Raw genomic sequence first — 17,486 nt, forward strand, 5'->3', positions numbered from 1 at the left:
GTTTGTTTTTTGTGGGGATTTGCAGGGAGGGGTTAAGGGGGTTCCCTAGCTCATGGATTTCTGTCATGTTACATTGCGTTTCCAACAGAGGACAGCTTGCTTACTTACCAGATCAGTAGTCGGGGGTCACCGGTGAAGTTAGATGTTTGGCTGCATATATATATGTGTGTGTGTGTGTGTTCATTCTCCCTGTGTGCTGTCCCAGCTCCGCACAGACAGCCTGCACAGCAGACCTCAAGTAAACTGTCCAATGACCACAAGATCTGTTAAGGTGCAAAGGTGCCTGGTCAGGTTTATTGTCAACAAACCACGGTAATAGCACCTGGAAGACTCTAGGAGGTTACTAAGACATGTATGCCAGTGACAATGGACACCGCTCAGTGAATGGCGGGATTTTCCTTTCCCCCCCCGGCTAGACAAAGATACCTCCTCTGAGATACCTCTTTATATCCTGATATAAACAAGTTATGTACTGCCTCTGACATAGTTAGTTACTGCACCTGACGTGGCTAGTTATCACCCATCACCTTGAACATGTTGATCAGAACATCTCTATTACGTACGGTCATCCTGACCTTATCTTTTAGAAGGGGTCAGTGTGTTCCTGTTATCCTTGGGGAATGTTTTGTACCATCCTTAATATTGGGATGTTCTGGTACCACTTGATGTCGGGATATGTTTGCGTGAGTACTCTGTGCTTAGCACTTCTTAGAAATGTGTATTTCTGCAATATCAACCCTGTTTTTGCCAGATTCTGTGAGCAGGTCCTGCCTTATACCAGGCCTCTGTGGCTTTTGTCTCAGGCTCTCTTCCTACTACAACCTTCAACAAGCCATGTAGATTCTCTGTGCTGTAGTCCCCCATATGTAAAACAAGAGATAGTAGCACGGGGGTATTGTGGGGATAAACGTATTGCAGATTGTGAGGCACTCAGATGCTCTGGTAATGGGGACCAGGTAAGTACAATAGAGAGATAGTCTAGTGACTATGAGGGAATGATGGGAAAAGGGAGCCCATGAGGATGATTACTAGGAGCCTGGGACCACATGAATTTCTGAGTAAGGTCCTGCTGAATGTGAGTTAAAGGTAACAGAATCTGGCTCAAAGTCTTTTCTCCCTTCAGGAGATTTTAAACAAACACCTGAACCACCCACCCCACCCACAGCCTTTCCGAATGCAATAGGACATATTTCTGTCTCAAATGTTGTGGCTGGCTTTAATGTCCATAAAAGTTTGTAGTCTGGAAAGTAGTCTTGTTCTGTACATTGTTGATCTTCAGCCAGTCAGAGGATAGGGTTCTGCATGCACACATCTCCAAAACAGGTTTCAGAGTAACAGCCGTGTTAGTCTGTCTTTGCAAAAAGAAAAGGAGGACTTGTGGCACCTTAGAGACTAACCAATTTATTTGAGCATGAGCTTTCGTGAGCTACAGCTCACTTCATCGGATGCATACCGTGGAAACTGCAGAAGACATTATATACACACAGAGACCATGAAACAATACCTCCTCCCACCCCACTGTCCTGCTGGTAATAGCTTATCTAAAGTGATCATCAAGTTGGGCCATTTCCAGCACAAATCCAGATTTTCTCACCCTCCGCACCCCCCTCCCCCCACAAACTCACTCTCCTGCTGGTAATAGCCCATCCAAAGTGACCACTCTCTTCACAATGTGTGTGATAATCAAGGTGGGCCATTTCCTGCACAAATCCAGGTTCTCTCACTCCCCTCCAAAAACCACACACACAAACTCACTCTCCTGCTGGTAATAGCTTATCCAAAGTGACCACTCTCCCTACAATGTGCATGATAATCAAGGTGGGCCATTTCCAGCACAAATCCAGGTTTTCTCACCCCCCCACCCCCATATACACACAAACTCACTCTCCTGCTGGTAATAGCTTATCTAAAGTGATCATCAAGTTGGGCCATTTCCAGCACAAATCCAGGTTTTCTCACCCTCCGCCCCACCCCCCCCACAAACTCACTCTCCTGCTGGTAATAGCCCATCCAAAGTGACCACTCTCTTCACAATGTGTGTGATAATCAAGGTGGGCCATTTCCTGCACAAATCCAGGTTCTCTCACCCCCTCACCCCCCTCCAAAAACCACACACACAAACTCACTCTCCTGCTGGTAATAGCTTATCCAAAGTGACCACTCTCCCTACAATGTGCATGATAATCAAGGTGGGCCATTTCCAGCACAAATCCAGGCTTTCTCAACCCCCCCCCCCCCCGGAAACACACACACACACACACACACACACACACAAACTCACTCTCCTGCTGGCAATAGTTCATCCAAACTGACCACTCTCTAAGTTTAAATCCAAGTTTAACCAGAACGTCTGGGGAGGGGGTTGGAAAAAACAGGGGGAAATAGGCTACCTTGCATAATGACTTAGCCACTCCCAGTCTCTATTTAAGCCTAAATTAATAGTATCCAATTTGCAAATGAATTCCAATTCAGCAGTTCCTTGCTGGAGTCTGGATTTGAAGTTTTTTTGTTGTAAGATAGCGACCTTCATGTCTGTAATTGCGTGACCAGAGAGATTGAAGTGTTCTCTGACTGGTTTATGAATGTTAATTCTTGACATCTGATTTGTGTCCATTTATTCTTTTACGTAGAGACTGTCCAGTTTGACCAATGTAAATGGCAGAGGGGCGTTGCTGGCACATGATGGCATATATCACATTGGTGGATGTGCAGGTGAACGAGCCTCTGATAGTGTGGCTGATGTTATTAGGCCCTGTGATGGTGTCCCCTGAATAGATATGTGGGCACAGTTGGCAACGGGCTTTGTTGCAAGGATAGGTTCCTGGGTTAGTGGTTCTGTTGTGTGGTATGTGGTTGTTGGTGAGTATTTGCTTCAGGTTGCAGGGCTGTCTGTAGGCAAGGACTGGCCTGTCTCCCAAGACTTGTGAGAGTGTTGGGTCATCCTTTAGGATAGGTTGTAGATCCTTGCGTTGCGTTGGAGGGGTTTTAGTTGGGGGCTGAAGGTGACGGCTAAGGCGTTCTGTTATTTTCTTTGTTAGGCCTGTCCTGTAGTAGGTGACTTCTGGGAACTCTTCTGGCTCTATCAATCTGTTTCTGATGCCGCTGTCATGCGAGCATGAGTGTCAAGGCGTCACTTCATTTATGTCCTACTGATGGGATCCATCAATTTTTCCCACCACCAATCACAGCCATCCATCACAGAAAAGTTTGAGGTTGGATGGCTCTGAGGATTGGGGATGGGACACAGAGCCTTACACCTGCAGGTTGTCTGTTGCAGTCTATCCCCAAGTTAATAGTAATTCATGAATGCCACCACCTGATGGGCATTCACTGGCCTATGTGAAATGAATTTGTGCTCTCTGTCCATTCCTACTGGGATTTATATTTGCATAGCTGAAATCACCAACATGAGCAGGACTAACTGGTATCACTCTTTAGCAAAAGAGCAATCGAGGATTGAATGAAAGGACCATGAAAACTGACTCCCCTCTGTCTTCCTAGAGGAGGTGATTCCTCCAAGCCAAAGACTGAAGCTCTGAGCTCAGAGTCCATGTGTGTTGAAAGTTTGCACTCCTGCTACCCATGACGTATCAGCGCTGTGCATGAAGGACCAAATCCTCCGTCAATAAAATGATATCAGTTTACCACCATTGCTTGAGGGTCTCACCCAGAGATTCCAGCCACAAGACCTGTCAACCCAACACCTTTCAGCAGCACCAATTCACTTAACACGAAGCAGCATATTTCCAGATGGAGGGTTTTTAAGGCTTTTTCTTTTTTTTCCCCCTCCCCCGCTTCAAGTATTCCCTCTAAGCAAAGGCTCTTTGTTTTTCAGTTCATCCACTTTGTGATTAAGTGTTTTAATATTCTGGAAGATTTGTGTCAATATGGCATTGTATTCTGCCACAGTATTACCTAAATAATATTATATTCATTTATATATAATCATAAATATTACCTAAATGCAGTTCTAATTCCTGGAGCTCACTTTCTCCCTTTCTCTTTTGTAACACTTTAAAGACATCTTTAACTAAGTTTCTTTTGTATCTGTTTACTGTAATCACCACAGCCAGGTGGGTGAGGTTGTCACCCTTTCACTGTATATTGTCCCTTTATCTATCTGCAATCTGAGACTCTCTAGATCTTGCCTTTAAATCTCTGGCTCCTAACTGCATTTCTCTGGGAAGCATTTTGTGATGCTGGGTATGAAGGATGTTCCATAAAAAGCCTGTCTTATTTATCATCAGAACAAAACTGGCTCATGGGTCTTTTTATCTATTTAGTAACTTCCCAAGAAAACAGGAGCAGGTAGTTCACCAAATTCAGCCTTGTCTCTCCCGCTTTCTTTTTTTTTTTTTTTTCCCCCCAAACACTTTCTCTTCCCCCCACCCCCTTAACAATAAGGAGGGTGTTTGACATTAGTGCCTTGTTTTATTTTTCAGGTACTGTTTATCTAAAGTACTGTAAAACAGTAGAGGACGAATGTGCCCTTGTTTTCTCCAAAGTTCACTTTCACCTGACCTTTAACTATTTTTCAGTTGCAAGAGGCAAGATTCTATTCTTACATTTCTGCTTTTTTGGGTCTCCCCCTCCCCCTCCCAAAAAAGTCACCATGACAAGGAAGAAAAGAGATAAACACAAGATTCTCCTTTCTCTTTCCACTTTTATGTCACAAGACTGCAAGTCAGCACAGCAGGTTCTATTTGTCATAAGCTTCTTGTTTACTGTGGGCCAAGTCACTTAGCTTATGTTTCATCTTACCCCTCTGTAAAATGGAAATAATAATCCAGTATATGATAACAATAACCTCCTTACAGAGACCTAATTCATTAGGGGTCTATGAAAGGAGGATGCCTTAAAAGCAGAGAGTATTATTATACTGCATGGAAAATTGTTGGCTTGTTTGGATTCCGAGTGATCTGCGTTTCATGGATTCTACTTAGGTTAACAACTCCTTTGGGGGGGGGGGGGCAAGGACTCTCTTTTCATTGTTTATCTGCACAATGCCTAGCACTGTGCAACCCTGATTCCTGCCTGGGCCTTGTAGTGCTACTGCAAAACAAGTAATACAAACTCACTGCATTTAGAGCTGATGAAGCCCTACGAGGTCATTTCCTACCCCTTCCTCGCCCCCTGCCAGCACCAGATGGTTCCCTATAGTATATTCCCGGTCCAGGCAGGTGCCCTGAGACAGCGGCTGCCCCCATCGCCCCAACCGCTTTTCCTGGGGGTTGTGCTGGGTGTATTCCCTCGGCTTGTACCAAGGGCTGCTCATTTAAGACACTCCCCAAAGCCCACCCATCAGTCTCCTCCTTCCACCCCTCCCACCTCCCCAGCTCCAAGCACAAGGCATTCCTTTGTATTCCCTTCCATTGCAGAGGGAGAAGGGGGGAGAGACACCGCAAAGCTCTCTCCCATTGCTGGGGGTGGGCGGGCTTTGTTCAAACGCAAAACCCACCCCCACAAGGAGCTGCCACTACCTGTAGTTTTAATCTCCACCTCCCCCCCCCCCGCGACCCCCAGCTCGAGGGCCGCGTGCGCTGGTGATGGCCGTGCCTAGGTGACTTCACTCCACCTCCGCCGCCCCGGTCCGGTCTTCACCCCCTCTGGGGCGGCGGCCGGGTGGGGAGGCGGGTTGGCTGGTGCTTTTGGTGCCGGAGCCGGGGACCGGGAGCCCCGCGGGCAGGGGCGCTGCTGCCACACACATGAACGACTTGCCGCAGACCTGCCAAATGTTGCCAGCAGAGGGAAGGAGAGACGCTGTCCCCAGGCTGATCTCTGCGGCGCACCGGGGCTCGGATCCCTCCCTGTGGCCGCAGGGCTGATTCAGGGGGCTGGGGGGGGGAGGGGTGTTATTATTATTATTTATTTATCATCCATTTTATTTTCTTGGCTGGCCGCCGCTGGCTCCCTCTGCTCTCCCGTCCCCGCTCAGCTTCCCCCGCCCCAACCAGCGCCGCCCCCCCCAGCCCCAGCCGCGCGTCCTCCTGCTCTTCCTGGGCTGCCCCCTGCACAGGGAAGCGGCGGCGGCTGCCGCTGGGGGTGGCGGGTAGCCGCGATCGCAGGCAGCGAGAGAGGGGGCGCGGGCGGGGTGTGTGTGTGTTGGGGGGGGGGGGCTGGAGGCCGGGGCTGAGCCATGCCGGGGGGCGGCTGCTGGAACCAGGGATGGGGCGAGAGGCTGCCGCAGATCTCAGCATCTCCCCGCCAGGGGCCCAGGAAGCCGAAGAGCCGCCGCCGCTGCTGAGAGCCAGCAAAGGGGGGCGATGGGTGAGTGAGAGAGACGCCCCCCCCCGACTCTGCCGCACCCCCCAACTTGCCTAACCTCCCCCGGCTTCCCATCGCCTCTCCTTCCCATGCCCACTATCCTCCCCCTCCCTCTCCTAGCTGCCCTCTCCTCTCCCCTTTGCCCAGCATCCGTCCTCCCTCTTTCCCTCTCCTCATCTGCCCTGTCACCTTCTCCTACATCCCTCTCCTTCCCCATCCCGCCCACCCCCCTGTTCCCCCTCTGTCATCCCTTCCCTCCTTACCCTCTTCCCTGCTCCTCTCATCTCTCCTTTCCCCCTCTCTCTCTCCTCCTGACCTCCTGCATCCCCTCTGGCCCCCCGCACCCACCACCAATCTGCCCCTTCCCCCCCCCCCCCCCCGTGTGTGTATGTGTTGCCAGGAGCTGGGGGGAAAGTTTAAAGGGCTGATCTTGAAAAAATGAGCAATTTAGAGCAGGGGGAAAAGGGGCTGGGAAGTTGTTTGTTCACATGGGGGCTGAGAGGTTACTGGCCTCCTCTCTGTCCAAATTGGGCCAGCTCCTCCTTTCAGCATCCCTGCTCCCTCCTCACTACCCCTGCAGGAGTCGCAGGGTGGAGGGGAGGGTTTTAAAATCCCTCTGGCTCCCCTATGAGTCTTTCATTTTCTTTCCCTTTATGTGTGTGGCCTACAGCCCCTACCCCAAGAACAGCTGTAGCTTCTGCAAGGGGAAGGAGGAAATCTCAGCTCCCCCCTCCCCAAGCATCCATAGACGCAAAGCAACCTGTGTCTGCAAGAATGTACGGTGATAATGTCTTATATAGGCTGCCAGGGAGAGAGATGCTTCCCCTTCAAACACCCGATCATCCCAGCTTCCCACACAACAAAGTGTCGGTCCTGGGGAGGCAGAAGAATATGTCACAACTCCCCTAGCCATCTCTCTGTCACCCCCGCAAAACACAGCCTGAGCCACACCAAGCGAGGAGGGGAGCCTGCAACCCAGGCATTTTGCAGCAGGAGGCCCATCTGCTGCCCGCGCTCTCCGTGCCAGGAGGGTACTGACTGTATACGTGTGCCAGCCCTGCAGCATTCTATAGGGAGGAAAAGGAGTATCTGCATGGGGGCTGGGAAGGAATATAAAATACAGATAATCAGACATCGTCTCCCTTCAGTCCCCATGTCAGATTGATATAATCCCCCATCAAGGGCTGGGCACAAAGGGACGTGGGCTCTGCGTCCCTCCCCAATTCTGTAGGGCTGCTGGTAATGCCTAGGGAGTTGTTAGCTATAAATATCTCTATATTTGTTCTAAAGCAGTGTGTGTGTGTGTGTGTGTGTGTGTGTGCAATTTTGCCATCGCGAGATCTGTTTCTCCACACAAGCGTGACAAAGGTGATGGGGGGGGACAGAGTGTGTGCTGCAGCTGCAGACCTGCTTAGACAGCTCGCAGAGATGAGAGAGAGACAGAAAGAGAGGCAAAGCAGGAGGGATGGAGACAGTACTGAGCTCTGTCAGCCTGTGTTTTTATCAAGGGATGTCTGTTGACAACGCTCGAGAGCAGAACTTGGGTCACCAGAAAGTCCTTCCACATCTCCCAGAGCAGAACTCAGGTTACCAGGACCTCACCCATGTGAGCAGAGCTTGGGTCAGCAGGAAAACTGACCCCCAAAAGGGCAAAGCTTTGGTCACTGAGACACCCCTTCAGAGAATGGCACTCCGGTCACCAGCAAACCCCACCACCAGAGCGTGAATTCAAATCACCCCAAACGCCCACCACTACTGCCGCGAGGAGCACCGCTTGAATCACCAGGAACCACCCAGTCATGCGAGCAAATCTCCAGTTGCCACAGACTCCCACCCTGGCCTGCAGAGCTTGAGTCATCACAAACCCGCACCCCCAGTAATGGAGCTGAAGTCACCTTAGCTGGAACTCCCACTCCCATCCCCCTCCCCCCCGCCCCAAGACAAGAATTCGTGTTATCTGGGTCCCTCCCTCAAACCTGGTGCTTGAGTCAATTCTGAGCACCTCTTCCATCCCCCAAGAAAAATCACTTGTAATTCCCTGTGGATGGAGCTTGAGTCACTACCAGCTTCTAAGAGCAGAGCTCAAGGTAACCTAGGACCCAAAATTAGAGCTCAAGCCAGCTGAGAACCACAGCCTGTGAGGGGAGCTCAAGGCAACGGAAACCTCACTCAAGAGCGCACCTCCAGAGTCCCCACTCCTGAAACAGAAAATAGTGAGTGTGGGGGACATGTTTTTAAACCAGGATTGGACAAAAGTAGTCCTCTGGGTCTGTTTCTGGGAATCCCTTGATTTTCCCCTCCTTTACATCCTTACAAACATCCTTTAGGCACTGAAGTAGTCCCTGTCCTTATAAACAACGGACAGGGAATGAAACCTTGAGTCTAACGGCTGGGCATCACAGAACTCCTGCTCCAATCTTTGGTCCTGCCTCTCCACCCTGAGATGGTTCTGCAGTAGTGACAAGAAATCAGCTGCAGGTGTGAGGTTCCCTCCTGCAAGGATGCTCTGCTGTACCTGCATAGCTGGGTGTTAATCCTTTGGATGTACAAGAGACCCTTCTGGAGACAGAATGCCCATCGTCAACAGAGGTGAAATATCCTGACCTGGGGTTGTGGAGAGGGGGCAGATGAATGCCTGAAGGCCGGTTCCTAATGTGGTGACTGAGCTGCTGCCTCTGACGTGTCTGGAGACACACAGTGCCTTTGGTCCATGATGCTCTTGAAGCCTGCCCAAGTCTGCTGTCCGGAACACTTTGAGCCATTTTGACTGCAGTTTCAAAGCTGAGCCATGGCCTCTTCCTCACAGCAAATGTCAGTAAGGTTGGAAGAAGAAATAGTTCCCTGTGCTGTATGAACAGACTTTCTGAGCAATGCAATCAAGAAGAGTTGGTCTAAACTGGGGAGGAGGGGCGGGGTGTGTGTCAGGGCAGGCCCACAGTCATTTGGGGTCTGCCAGGAGTTTTGAAATGGGGGCCCTCGTGCCCTGCACAGGACTTTGAAAACTACACCAACTTTATGGCACTTCTGCTGAAGATCCCTGTGGAACTGAATCTTCCCTGCGGCTGCAGAGTCAGTGGACACCTATTACTAGCCAGGTGTGCATGGGTGAGTGTGACTGGACTGGTCACTTGTGCGGACAGTGTACATGTGAGGTTGAGTTCATTGTGTGTGTGTGGTATTGTGTCTTTGTGAGCACTTGTGCCTGTTTGTGTAGTGGGTGCATGCATTGTGTCTTTGTGCATGTCTGGGTGTGTATTGCGGGCCGGGGGCAGGTATGTATGGGCAAAGACTGGGAGTGTCCAATAATGCATGCATTTACTGTGTGTTTTCATGTTCAGGGTGTGCATTTGTATGTACAGTTTAAGTCTGCAAGCCCATGTGGTGTCTCTGTGTGGCTGAGCGTACGGCACGTGTTCACGATTGCTTGTAAAGGTGTAGTTGTGCATAGGCAGTGTGTGAAGCACACACGGGTACACACTCTCTCTTTCTCTCTCCCACTCCTGCATTAATTTGTTAGCCAGGCAATAAACTCTGCATTGGGTCAGGGTTCTCAGCACCCTGTGCCTGGATTTCTTGCTATTCTGAGAATACCAGCTTTAAGATAAATGCACTTTCCCGCCTCCCCTCCCCAAATGATGTCTGTCTTCTCCCGCACATCAGAGCAGAGAGAGGGAGGGAGGGAGGGGAGTGTGGTGGTGGTGGGCAGGGTGAGGGAGCTCGTGCCAGCATTCACCAGGGCTGGTTAGATTGGAGATAGGGTTATTTGCTCTGAAATGAGCCCTTTGTACATTGTTGGAATCTATGACCCAATCAGAAAGGGATGTGGCTGGAGGAGGAGGAGGAGGTAGTGCTGAAGAAGACTGGTACAGCTGACATTAACTCCAGGGCAGGAAGCGGAGGGGAAGATAGGGAGTTACCAACTGGCGCAAGAACCTGGGTCATTTCTCTGAATCAGTCCAGGTACCTCAAAGGGCCTGTCTACATTTCGAGCTTCCTGAGGTCACTGCATGGAGGGGAGATAGGCGAGCCCCACTCCACCCCCAGCTTGGCTGGCCCCTTACCCCATCCCTGGCACTATTCATCCTGCTCACAGGGTGCAGTCTCCGGATGGCTGGAGGCTCAGCAGGGTGCATCTAGCAATGAGAGGGTTATTCTGAAGTCAGGGAATGTGCGGGGGGGGGGGGGGGGAGAGGTGCAATGCAGCTACCTATGCAGGTGTGTGCTAAATGTTTTCCATCTTGCATTCACTTTGGAGGCTGGTGGCACTGACAGAACCGTTCAGCATGGGGTGGGGAAGGAGTCCCCTTCAGGATGGGACCAGCAGGCAGTGCTGAGGAACGCTGACAGAACGGCAGGGAGGGGTTACACAGGAACCACGGGCAGCGTTCCAGGTTAGGGTTGTGGTGCATTGATAGAGAGCAGCATGAGAGTGCCTGTAGGAGGAGGTGCTGCAGGCCGGGATTGTGGTGCATTGGCAGAGCTGTGTAGCAGCCCAGGACTAGAAGAGCAGTGGTTGCTGGAGGGCAGGATTGTGGTGCATTGGAAGAGCTGTGTAGCGGCCCAGGACTAGAAGAGCCGTGGTTGCTGGAGGGCAGGATTGTGGTGCATTGGAAGAGCTGTGTAGCGGCCCAGGACCAGAAGAGCAGTGGTTGACAGAGCTGTGACGGCCCCCCTCCCTATGGCAGAAGGAGATGGGTTTGTATTGGAATTGTGGTGTAGTGATACACTCCCTGAGAAGATAGAACTGGATTTCTGCCCCTCCCCTCCCATTGGACTCTGGCTGCAGCTCTCAGGAAACAGGACCTTGACTCCACAGATCTCATCAGACTCCCTGATACCACTTTGCAATGCTAACCCTTTGTTTCCCTCAAGCCTTTCCTGAGAGCAACAGGTGCCTCTTTGGCTGCAATGCCCCCTCCCCAGCCCTGAAGCAAAGGGGATAATTTTGCCCAGACACTTGCCCAATTGAGTACCCCCCCAGGAGGAGGCACAGCACTCTAGTCCTGGCTTTTCCTTTGATGTCTTCCCACTGAAGCATATAGCCTTGGGCAGGCAGAGGAAATCAGCATGAGGAAAATCAGTTTCCCTGTGGGTGGGGAGGGGTTTGTTGCATCTGGGTAATGCACTAAACAGCCACCCCAACCCAGGGTGGGATCAGCCACTGATGCAGGACTTCCTGCTGAGGCAGCTGACTCTGCACACAAAGACACTCACCTCCTGTGCTCATCAGTATGGGGAGCCCAATTAATCAGTTGCTTGCTTCCTTGGCTGGCTCTGGGCTAAGGAGTACCCAGCCCTGTATCTGTCTGTCTGTCTAGGATTTTCTCTGTTACCCATCACTGTAGTATTTGAGCACCTTCCTTCTTTCTACAGCAGCCCCCAAGCTGGAAGGATAGCGCTTGTCTTACTAGCTTTGGTTGGATGTGGGGAGGGGTGATTGTCCAGGGGGCAAAGGTGACTGGGGAAGTACCCAGGTGTCCTTTGTAATAATCATCACAATACTTAGCACTTCTCTGGCAAGTTTCACCTCATGATCTCAAAGGGCTTTACCAAGCATTAACTGATTTAGCCTCATTAACTAAGATACTCACCTCCCTCTGATTAATTAAGGGAAATAAGTCCTGTGAGACAGTTGTGTTATCCCTATTTTACAACAGAGGAAACTGAGGCACAGAGAGGTAGTGACTTGCCTAAAGTCTCTCCCACGTAGTGTTGGTAGCAGAGGGAGGAATAGAACTCCCTGGTCCTGACTGCTTCCTCATGAATGGTTTCATCAGTGGCCCAGAAGACACCTGCATGATTGGTGCCGCTGTGTTGATTCTGAACTGTTTTACCAGATCAAGATTCCAGCCCCCAGTCCCGCCCTCCCCTCATCTATCACCAGATCTGTTCCCCCATATTGGCTTCCCCATCAGTGCTATTTTTTCTAATTATGTAAATCCCTACAGGATAGGCCAGGACTAGTGGGGTTGGAATCAGAACCCTGAATGTATTTGGGGCTGTGGTGTAACTTTAAGTAGACTTTTTCTTTTCATAATGGCAGTTTTGTAAACCTCAGCAAGCAAACTTGAGATGCATAGAGGAAAAAATGCAAATTAGTCATGCTTCAAAAACCCTCTTGCTTCTGTGAAACCAGTGATCTATACACAGACACTTGTTGTGTTGACTCTAGCCACATTCTGGTACCTTGTTGTGGCATTAAAGCTATTGGAATTGAGCTGCAAGCGAGAGAGACAGCAGGCCTGAGAGAGAAGAATGAAAAGGAGACCCCCTTTTGGATGCCACTCCCTTTGAGAGAGGAGCCGAAGTTATGCTGCATTGTTCAGAGGCAGGAGAGAAGGTTAGGGCAGTGCTTTCTGTTTCTCTCCCACAGCCACCACCAGTGAGGCATCCAGCTGGGCAGCAGGTGAGAGGAAGTAGTTCATAGAGACTGAGTGTTTTGGGGTGGAGGAGTCTTGGATCCTCTGGGAGTTTGGTTTCCAACAAGGGCAGCTCTTTGAAGGGAGGCTGAGCATAGCATTTGTGGTAATGACCGTGTGCTTGGTGCTGCACAGAGTAAGAAGAAACCCACATCCTGCCCTCAAGGAGCTCCTGCCCTCAAGGAGAAAGAATGAAAACATTGAGGGTGTCAGGCATCTAATCCTTCCCTTTTAGGATAAGCCTTGATACCTGTGTGCCTTGAAGGGAACATTGTGGATCATGCTTGGTTATTTAATGACCCTATTGCTTGAGAGAACATTTCCTTGTCCCTGCCCAACATTTCCCCAGGATGTATGCATTTCTGTAAGGTGGGGGTTTGCTGCAGGGAGGGGGGTAGAAGACACACCTCCTGCCTTCAGACCGTCCTCCCTACTCTCTCCGCATGCTGCTCTGCCTCTCCATTGCCTCCAATATGAATATGTCCAGCCAACCCCTTCATGTTCCAACTGCCTCCTCCTTTCATTCTCCCTGTGCCAGGGCCAAATGAACTGGGACCTCCTGCTAGCTCCCCTACTGCTTAGTGCAGGTGTGCAGATAAGAAAAAGAGATGCCATCACACCTGGCGCCAAGGAGACACTATCTGCTCCCTAAACCCCAGGGGTTAATATTGAGATTCTCTGAGCATTTTGGGGCTGGGGAGAAGTTTCCCACCTCTGTCATCCTCCTGCTGTTTGCTGCATGACTGTAGATTTGTCTGTGCATGCTCAGATACATACAATCCATACGCAGAAATGTGGTCTTGAATCCTTGTCTAACAGCAGCTTCTGGAGCTATGAGTGACGGCACCTGCATTCAGCATGGCCCGGGGAATGATGGGATTGCTTCTGCATAATTTAACAGCCTTCTGAATAATTCATAGTGCAGTTGTGCTATGGAACAGTCTTCTAGTTTCCTGTAAGTGCTGGAGGTAGCTTCCATCCAGCACAGGAAATTATTGCTCAGTGATGAGGAAGCTGTGCTTGTATTCCTATCTGTCTCTGCAGCAGCGAAAACATTGAAAGAACTCTCCAGCAGAGCACACCCAGGACTCCTATCCTAGCTCAGGCATGCTGTGCTGCAAAGTATTCTGGGGACTAGGGATGGATGGGGTGGGAGGCTCCACTGTTGGAGATGTGTGTATGTAATAGCAGGGCGGGATGAAGTTTGGGATAGGATATATAGAGACTAAATTCCCTTCTTACCCCTAGCAGAGGGAGGTTGCCATAGGCCAGATTTGGGCTCCAATTGTGGGGGGATGCAAGAGTGGCTATCTTAAAAATTCTGATTGCTAGTTCAAGGCCAGGGTACGAATAAGTTCACCATCCTGAAAGCAGTTGCTGGCCCACCAGAGTGTTTCCTGCCTTGGCAGTTCATAGAATCGTAGAACTGGAAGGGACCTTGAGAGGTCATCTAGTCCAGTTCCCTGCACTCGGGGCAGGGCTAAGTATTATCTAGACCATCCCTGACAGGTGTTTGTCCAACGTGCTCTTAAAAATCTCCAGTGATGGAGATTCCACAACCTCCCTAGGCAGTTTACCTTCATGATACAGCAGACTTTAGAGTCATCTCTTTCTCTGGTAGAATCTAAGTCAGTGATACAGAATATCTTTTACTGGCCCTCACTCACCTTGTGTCTCTAATATTCTGGGACCAACACAGCAAACCACACAGGTAGTGTCTGAAAGTTCTCAGATTTGCTCAGTGGCCTGTATGAAATGACTGGGGGAAATTTCAGTCGTGTTCCCAGTGAACAGGAGTCCACATCACAAATATCACCATTACAACTAGTTGGTGGGGGGGCCATGGCAGCAGAGGATGAGCCAGGCAAGCAGAATTACCTTCTTACCCCTGCAGGTGGCCACCCAGCACAGGACAAGGCACACTAGCTAGGCAATGTGAATGCAGATTGCACTGCTTGTGCTCTACCGGTGTTATAGAGAGGAGACTTCAGTTTCCAAGGATGTCAGGCCGTTATCGTTCAGCAGTCGTACAAACTTGCGTGCGCACACACACTTCATTACCCTCTTGGGTTTGGTTTTCTTCTTCCTTCACTTCATTTCCGCTCGGGCTTCAGTAGCTGAGATCTCACAAATGGCTGGAGTTAGAGATGAACATGTTTACAGCATTTAAAAGCTGGTGGGGAGCAGAGGGAGGAACCAAGCTGGTCATCAGAAATATAGAACTGTAAAGGTCCAATAGCTCCAGTCCATCAGGGCTAGCTACACACGTAGTACTGAGAATGAAAGCTGGCCTCTGTGTTTTTCAGCTGTGTTGGGTTAGTTTGTAGCTTTGGTGCTTTGTGAGAGATCACAAACCCTCATTGGTTCCTTGGTCTGGCAGTGCCACTCTTTTTCCTTCCTCCTCGCACTGGTCCAGGACTCAATATAGAAAATTCAGAATTTTGGACTAGAGTGAGTTTCATCCCATGCAGGGAAAGTCCATGATTCAAATCCCTCAGGGCTAGGGATGGATGGGGTGGGAGGCTCCATTGTTGGAGCTGTGTGTATGTAATAGCAGGGCGGGATGAAGCTTGGGATAGGATATATAGAGACTAAATTCCCTTCTAACCCCTAGCAGAGGGAGGTTGCCATAGGCCAGATTTGGGCTCCAATTGTGGGGGGATGCAAGAGTGACTATCTTAAAAATTCTGATTGCTAGTTCAAGGCCAGGGTACGAATAAGTTCACCATCCTGAAAGCAGTTGCTGGCCCACCAGAGTGTTTCCTGCCTTGGCAGTTCATAGAATCGTAGAACTGGAAGGGACCTTGAGAGGTCATCTAGTCCAGTTCCCTGCACTCGGGGCAGGGCTAAGTATTATCTAGACCATCCCTGACAGGTGTTTGTCCAACGTGCTCTTAAAAATCTCCAGTAATGGAGATTCCACAACCTCCCTAGGCAGTTTACCTTCATGATACAGCAGACTTTAGAGTCATCTTTCTCTGGTAGAATCTAAGTCAGTAACACAGAATATCTTTTAACTGGCCCTCACTCACCTTGTGTCTCTAATATTCTGGGACCAACACAGCAAACCACACAGGTAGTGTCTGAAAGTTCTCAGATTTGCTCAGTGGCCTGTATGAAATGACTGGGGGAAGTTTCATTCGTGTTCCCAGTGAACAGGGTGTTACCATACACACTGTAAGGAGAGTGATCAGGTAAGGTGAGCTATTACCAGCAAGGCGGGGGACTTTTGAAGTGATAATCAAGGTGGGCCATTTCCAGCACTTGACAAGAACGTCTGAGGAACAGGGAAAGGGGGGGATATAGTTTTATTTTGTGTAATGACCACTCCCAGTCTCTATTCAAGCCTAAGTTAATTGTATCCAGTTTGCAAATTAATTCCAATTCAGCAGTCTCTCATTGGAGTCCGTTTTTGAAGTTTTTTTGTTGAAGAATTGCCACTTTTAGGTCTGTAATCGAGTGACCAGAGAGATTGAAGTGTTCTCCGACTGGTTTATGATTGTTATAATTCTTGACGTCTGATTTGTGTCCATTTATTCTTTTACGTAGAGACTGTCCAATTTGACCAATGTACATGGCAGAGGGGCATTGCTGGCACATGATGGCATATATCACATTGGTAGATGTGCAGGTGAACGAGCCTTTGATAGTGTGGCTGATGTGATTAGGCCCTATGGTGTCCCCTGAATAGATATGTGGACACAGTTGGCAACGGGCTTTGTTGCAAGGATAGGTTCCTGGGTTAGTGGTTCTGTTGTGTGGTTGCTAGTGAGTATTTGTTTCAGGTTGGGGGGCTGTCTGTAAGCAAGGACTGGCCTGTCTCCCAAGATCTGTGAGAGTGATGGGTCGTCCTTCAGGATAAGTTGTAGATCCTTGATGATGCGTTGGAGAGGTTTTAGATGGGGGCTGAAGGTGATGGCTAGTGGCGTTCTGTTATTTTCTTTGTTGGGCCTGTCCTGTAGTAGGTGACTTCTGGATACTCTCCTGGCTCTGTCAATCTGTTTTTTCACTTCAGCAGGTGAATATTGTAGTTGTAAGAATGCTTGATAGAGATCTTGTAGGAGTTTGTCTCTGTCTGAGGGGTTAGAGCAAATGCGGTTGTATCGTAGAGCTTGGCTGTAGACAATAGATCGTGTGGTGTGGTCTGGGTGAAAGCTGGAGGCATGTAGGTAGGAATAGCGGTCAGTAGGTTTCCGGTATAGGGTGGTGTTTATGTGACCATCGCTTATGAGCACCGTAGTGTCCAGGAAGTGGATCTCTTGTGTGGACTGGTCCAGGCTGAGGTTGATGGTGGGGTGGAAATTGTTGAAATCATGGTGGAATTCCTCAAGGGCTTCTTTTCCATGGGTCCAGATGATGAAGATGTCATCAATGTAGTGCAAGTAGAGTAGGGGCATTAGGGGACGAGAGCTGAGGAAGCGTTGTTCTAAGTCAGCCATAAAAATGTTGGCATACTGTGGGGCCATGCGGGTACCCATAGCAGTGCCGCTGATTTGAAGGTATACATTGTCCCCAAATGTGAAATAGTTATGGGTGAGGACAAAGTCACAAAGTTCAGCCACCAGGTTTGCCGTGACATTATTGGGGATATTGTTCCTGACAGCTTGTAGTCCATCTTTGTGTGGAATGTTGGTGTAGAGGGCTTCTACAACCTTAGTGGCCAAGATGGTGCTTTCAGAAAGATCACCGATGGATTGTAGTTTCCTCAGGAAGTCAGTGGTGTCTCAAAGGTAGCTGGGAGCGCTGGTAGCGTAGGGCCGGAGGAGGGAGTCTACATAGCTAGACAATCCTGCTATCAGGGTG

General features: G+C 49.7%; 2 protein-coding genes across 6 annotated transcripts in view; both read left to right on the forward strand.

Moving 5' to 3' along the window:
- The window catches only part of MGAT3 (beta-1,4-mannosyl-glycoprotein 4-beta-N-acetylglucosaminyltransferase), a 63,208-nt gene that overhangs the window by 20,349 nt on the left and 25,373 nt on the right, over positions 1-17,486 (forward strand). The window contains exon 1 of one of the 5 annotated variants that reach the window (XM_048834420.2): positions 6,145-6,267. The exons of 1 other annotated variant lie outside the window; for it this stretch is intronic. Coding sequence is in view for 2 of the 4 variants with exons in the window: in XM_075124183.1 (XP_074980284.1) it covers positions 9,280-9,359 (80 nt within the window). In the remaining 2 variants the exon portion in view is untranslated. Of the gene's footprint in view, positions 1-6,144; positions 6,268-8,218; positions 9,370-10,743; positions 10,960-17,486 lie in introns of those variants that run through there. 3 more of the 5 variants (XM_048834447.2, XM_075124183.1, XM_048834413.2) reach the window with 3 other exon arrangements.
- The window catches only part of MIURF (mitochondrial elongation factor 1 upstream open reading frame), a 48,764-nt gene continuing 37,462 nt past the window's right edge, over positions 6,185-17,486 (forward strand). The window contains exon 1 of the mRNA XM_048834565.2: positions 6,185-6,267. Coding sequence (XP_048690522.1) covers positions 6,264-6,267 — 4 coding nt within the window. The 5' untranslated portion in view covers positions 6,185-6,263. The remainder of the gene's footprint in view (positions 6,268-17,486) is intronic.

This window comes from Caretta caretta, chromosome 1, assembly GCF_965140235.1.
Source record: "Caretta caretta isolate rCarCar2 chromosome 1, rCarCar1.hap1, whole genome shotgun sequence".
Taxonomy (NCBI): Eukaryota; Metazoa; Chordata; order Testudines; family Cheloniidae; genus Caretta; species Caretta caretta.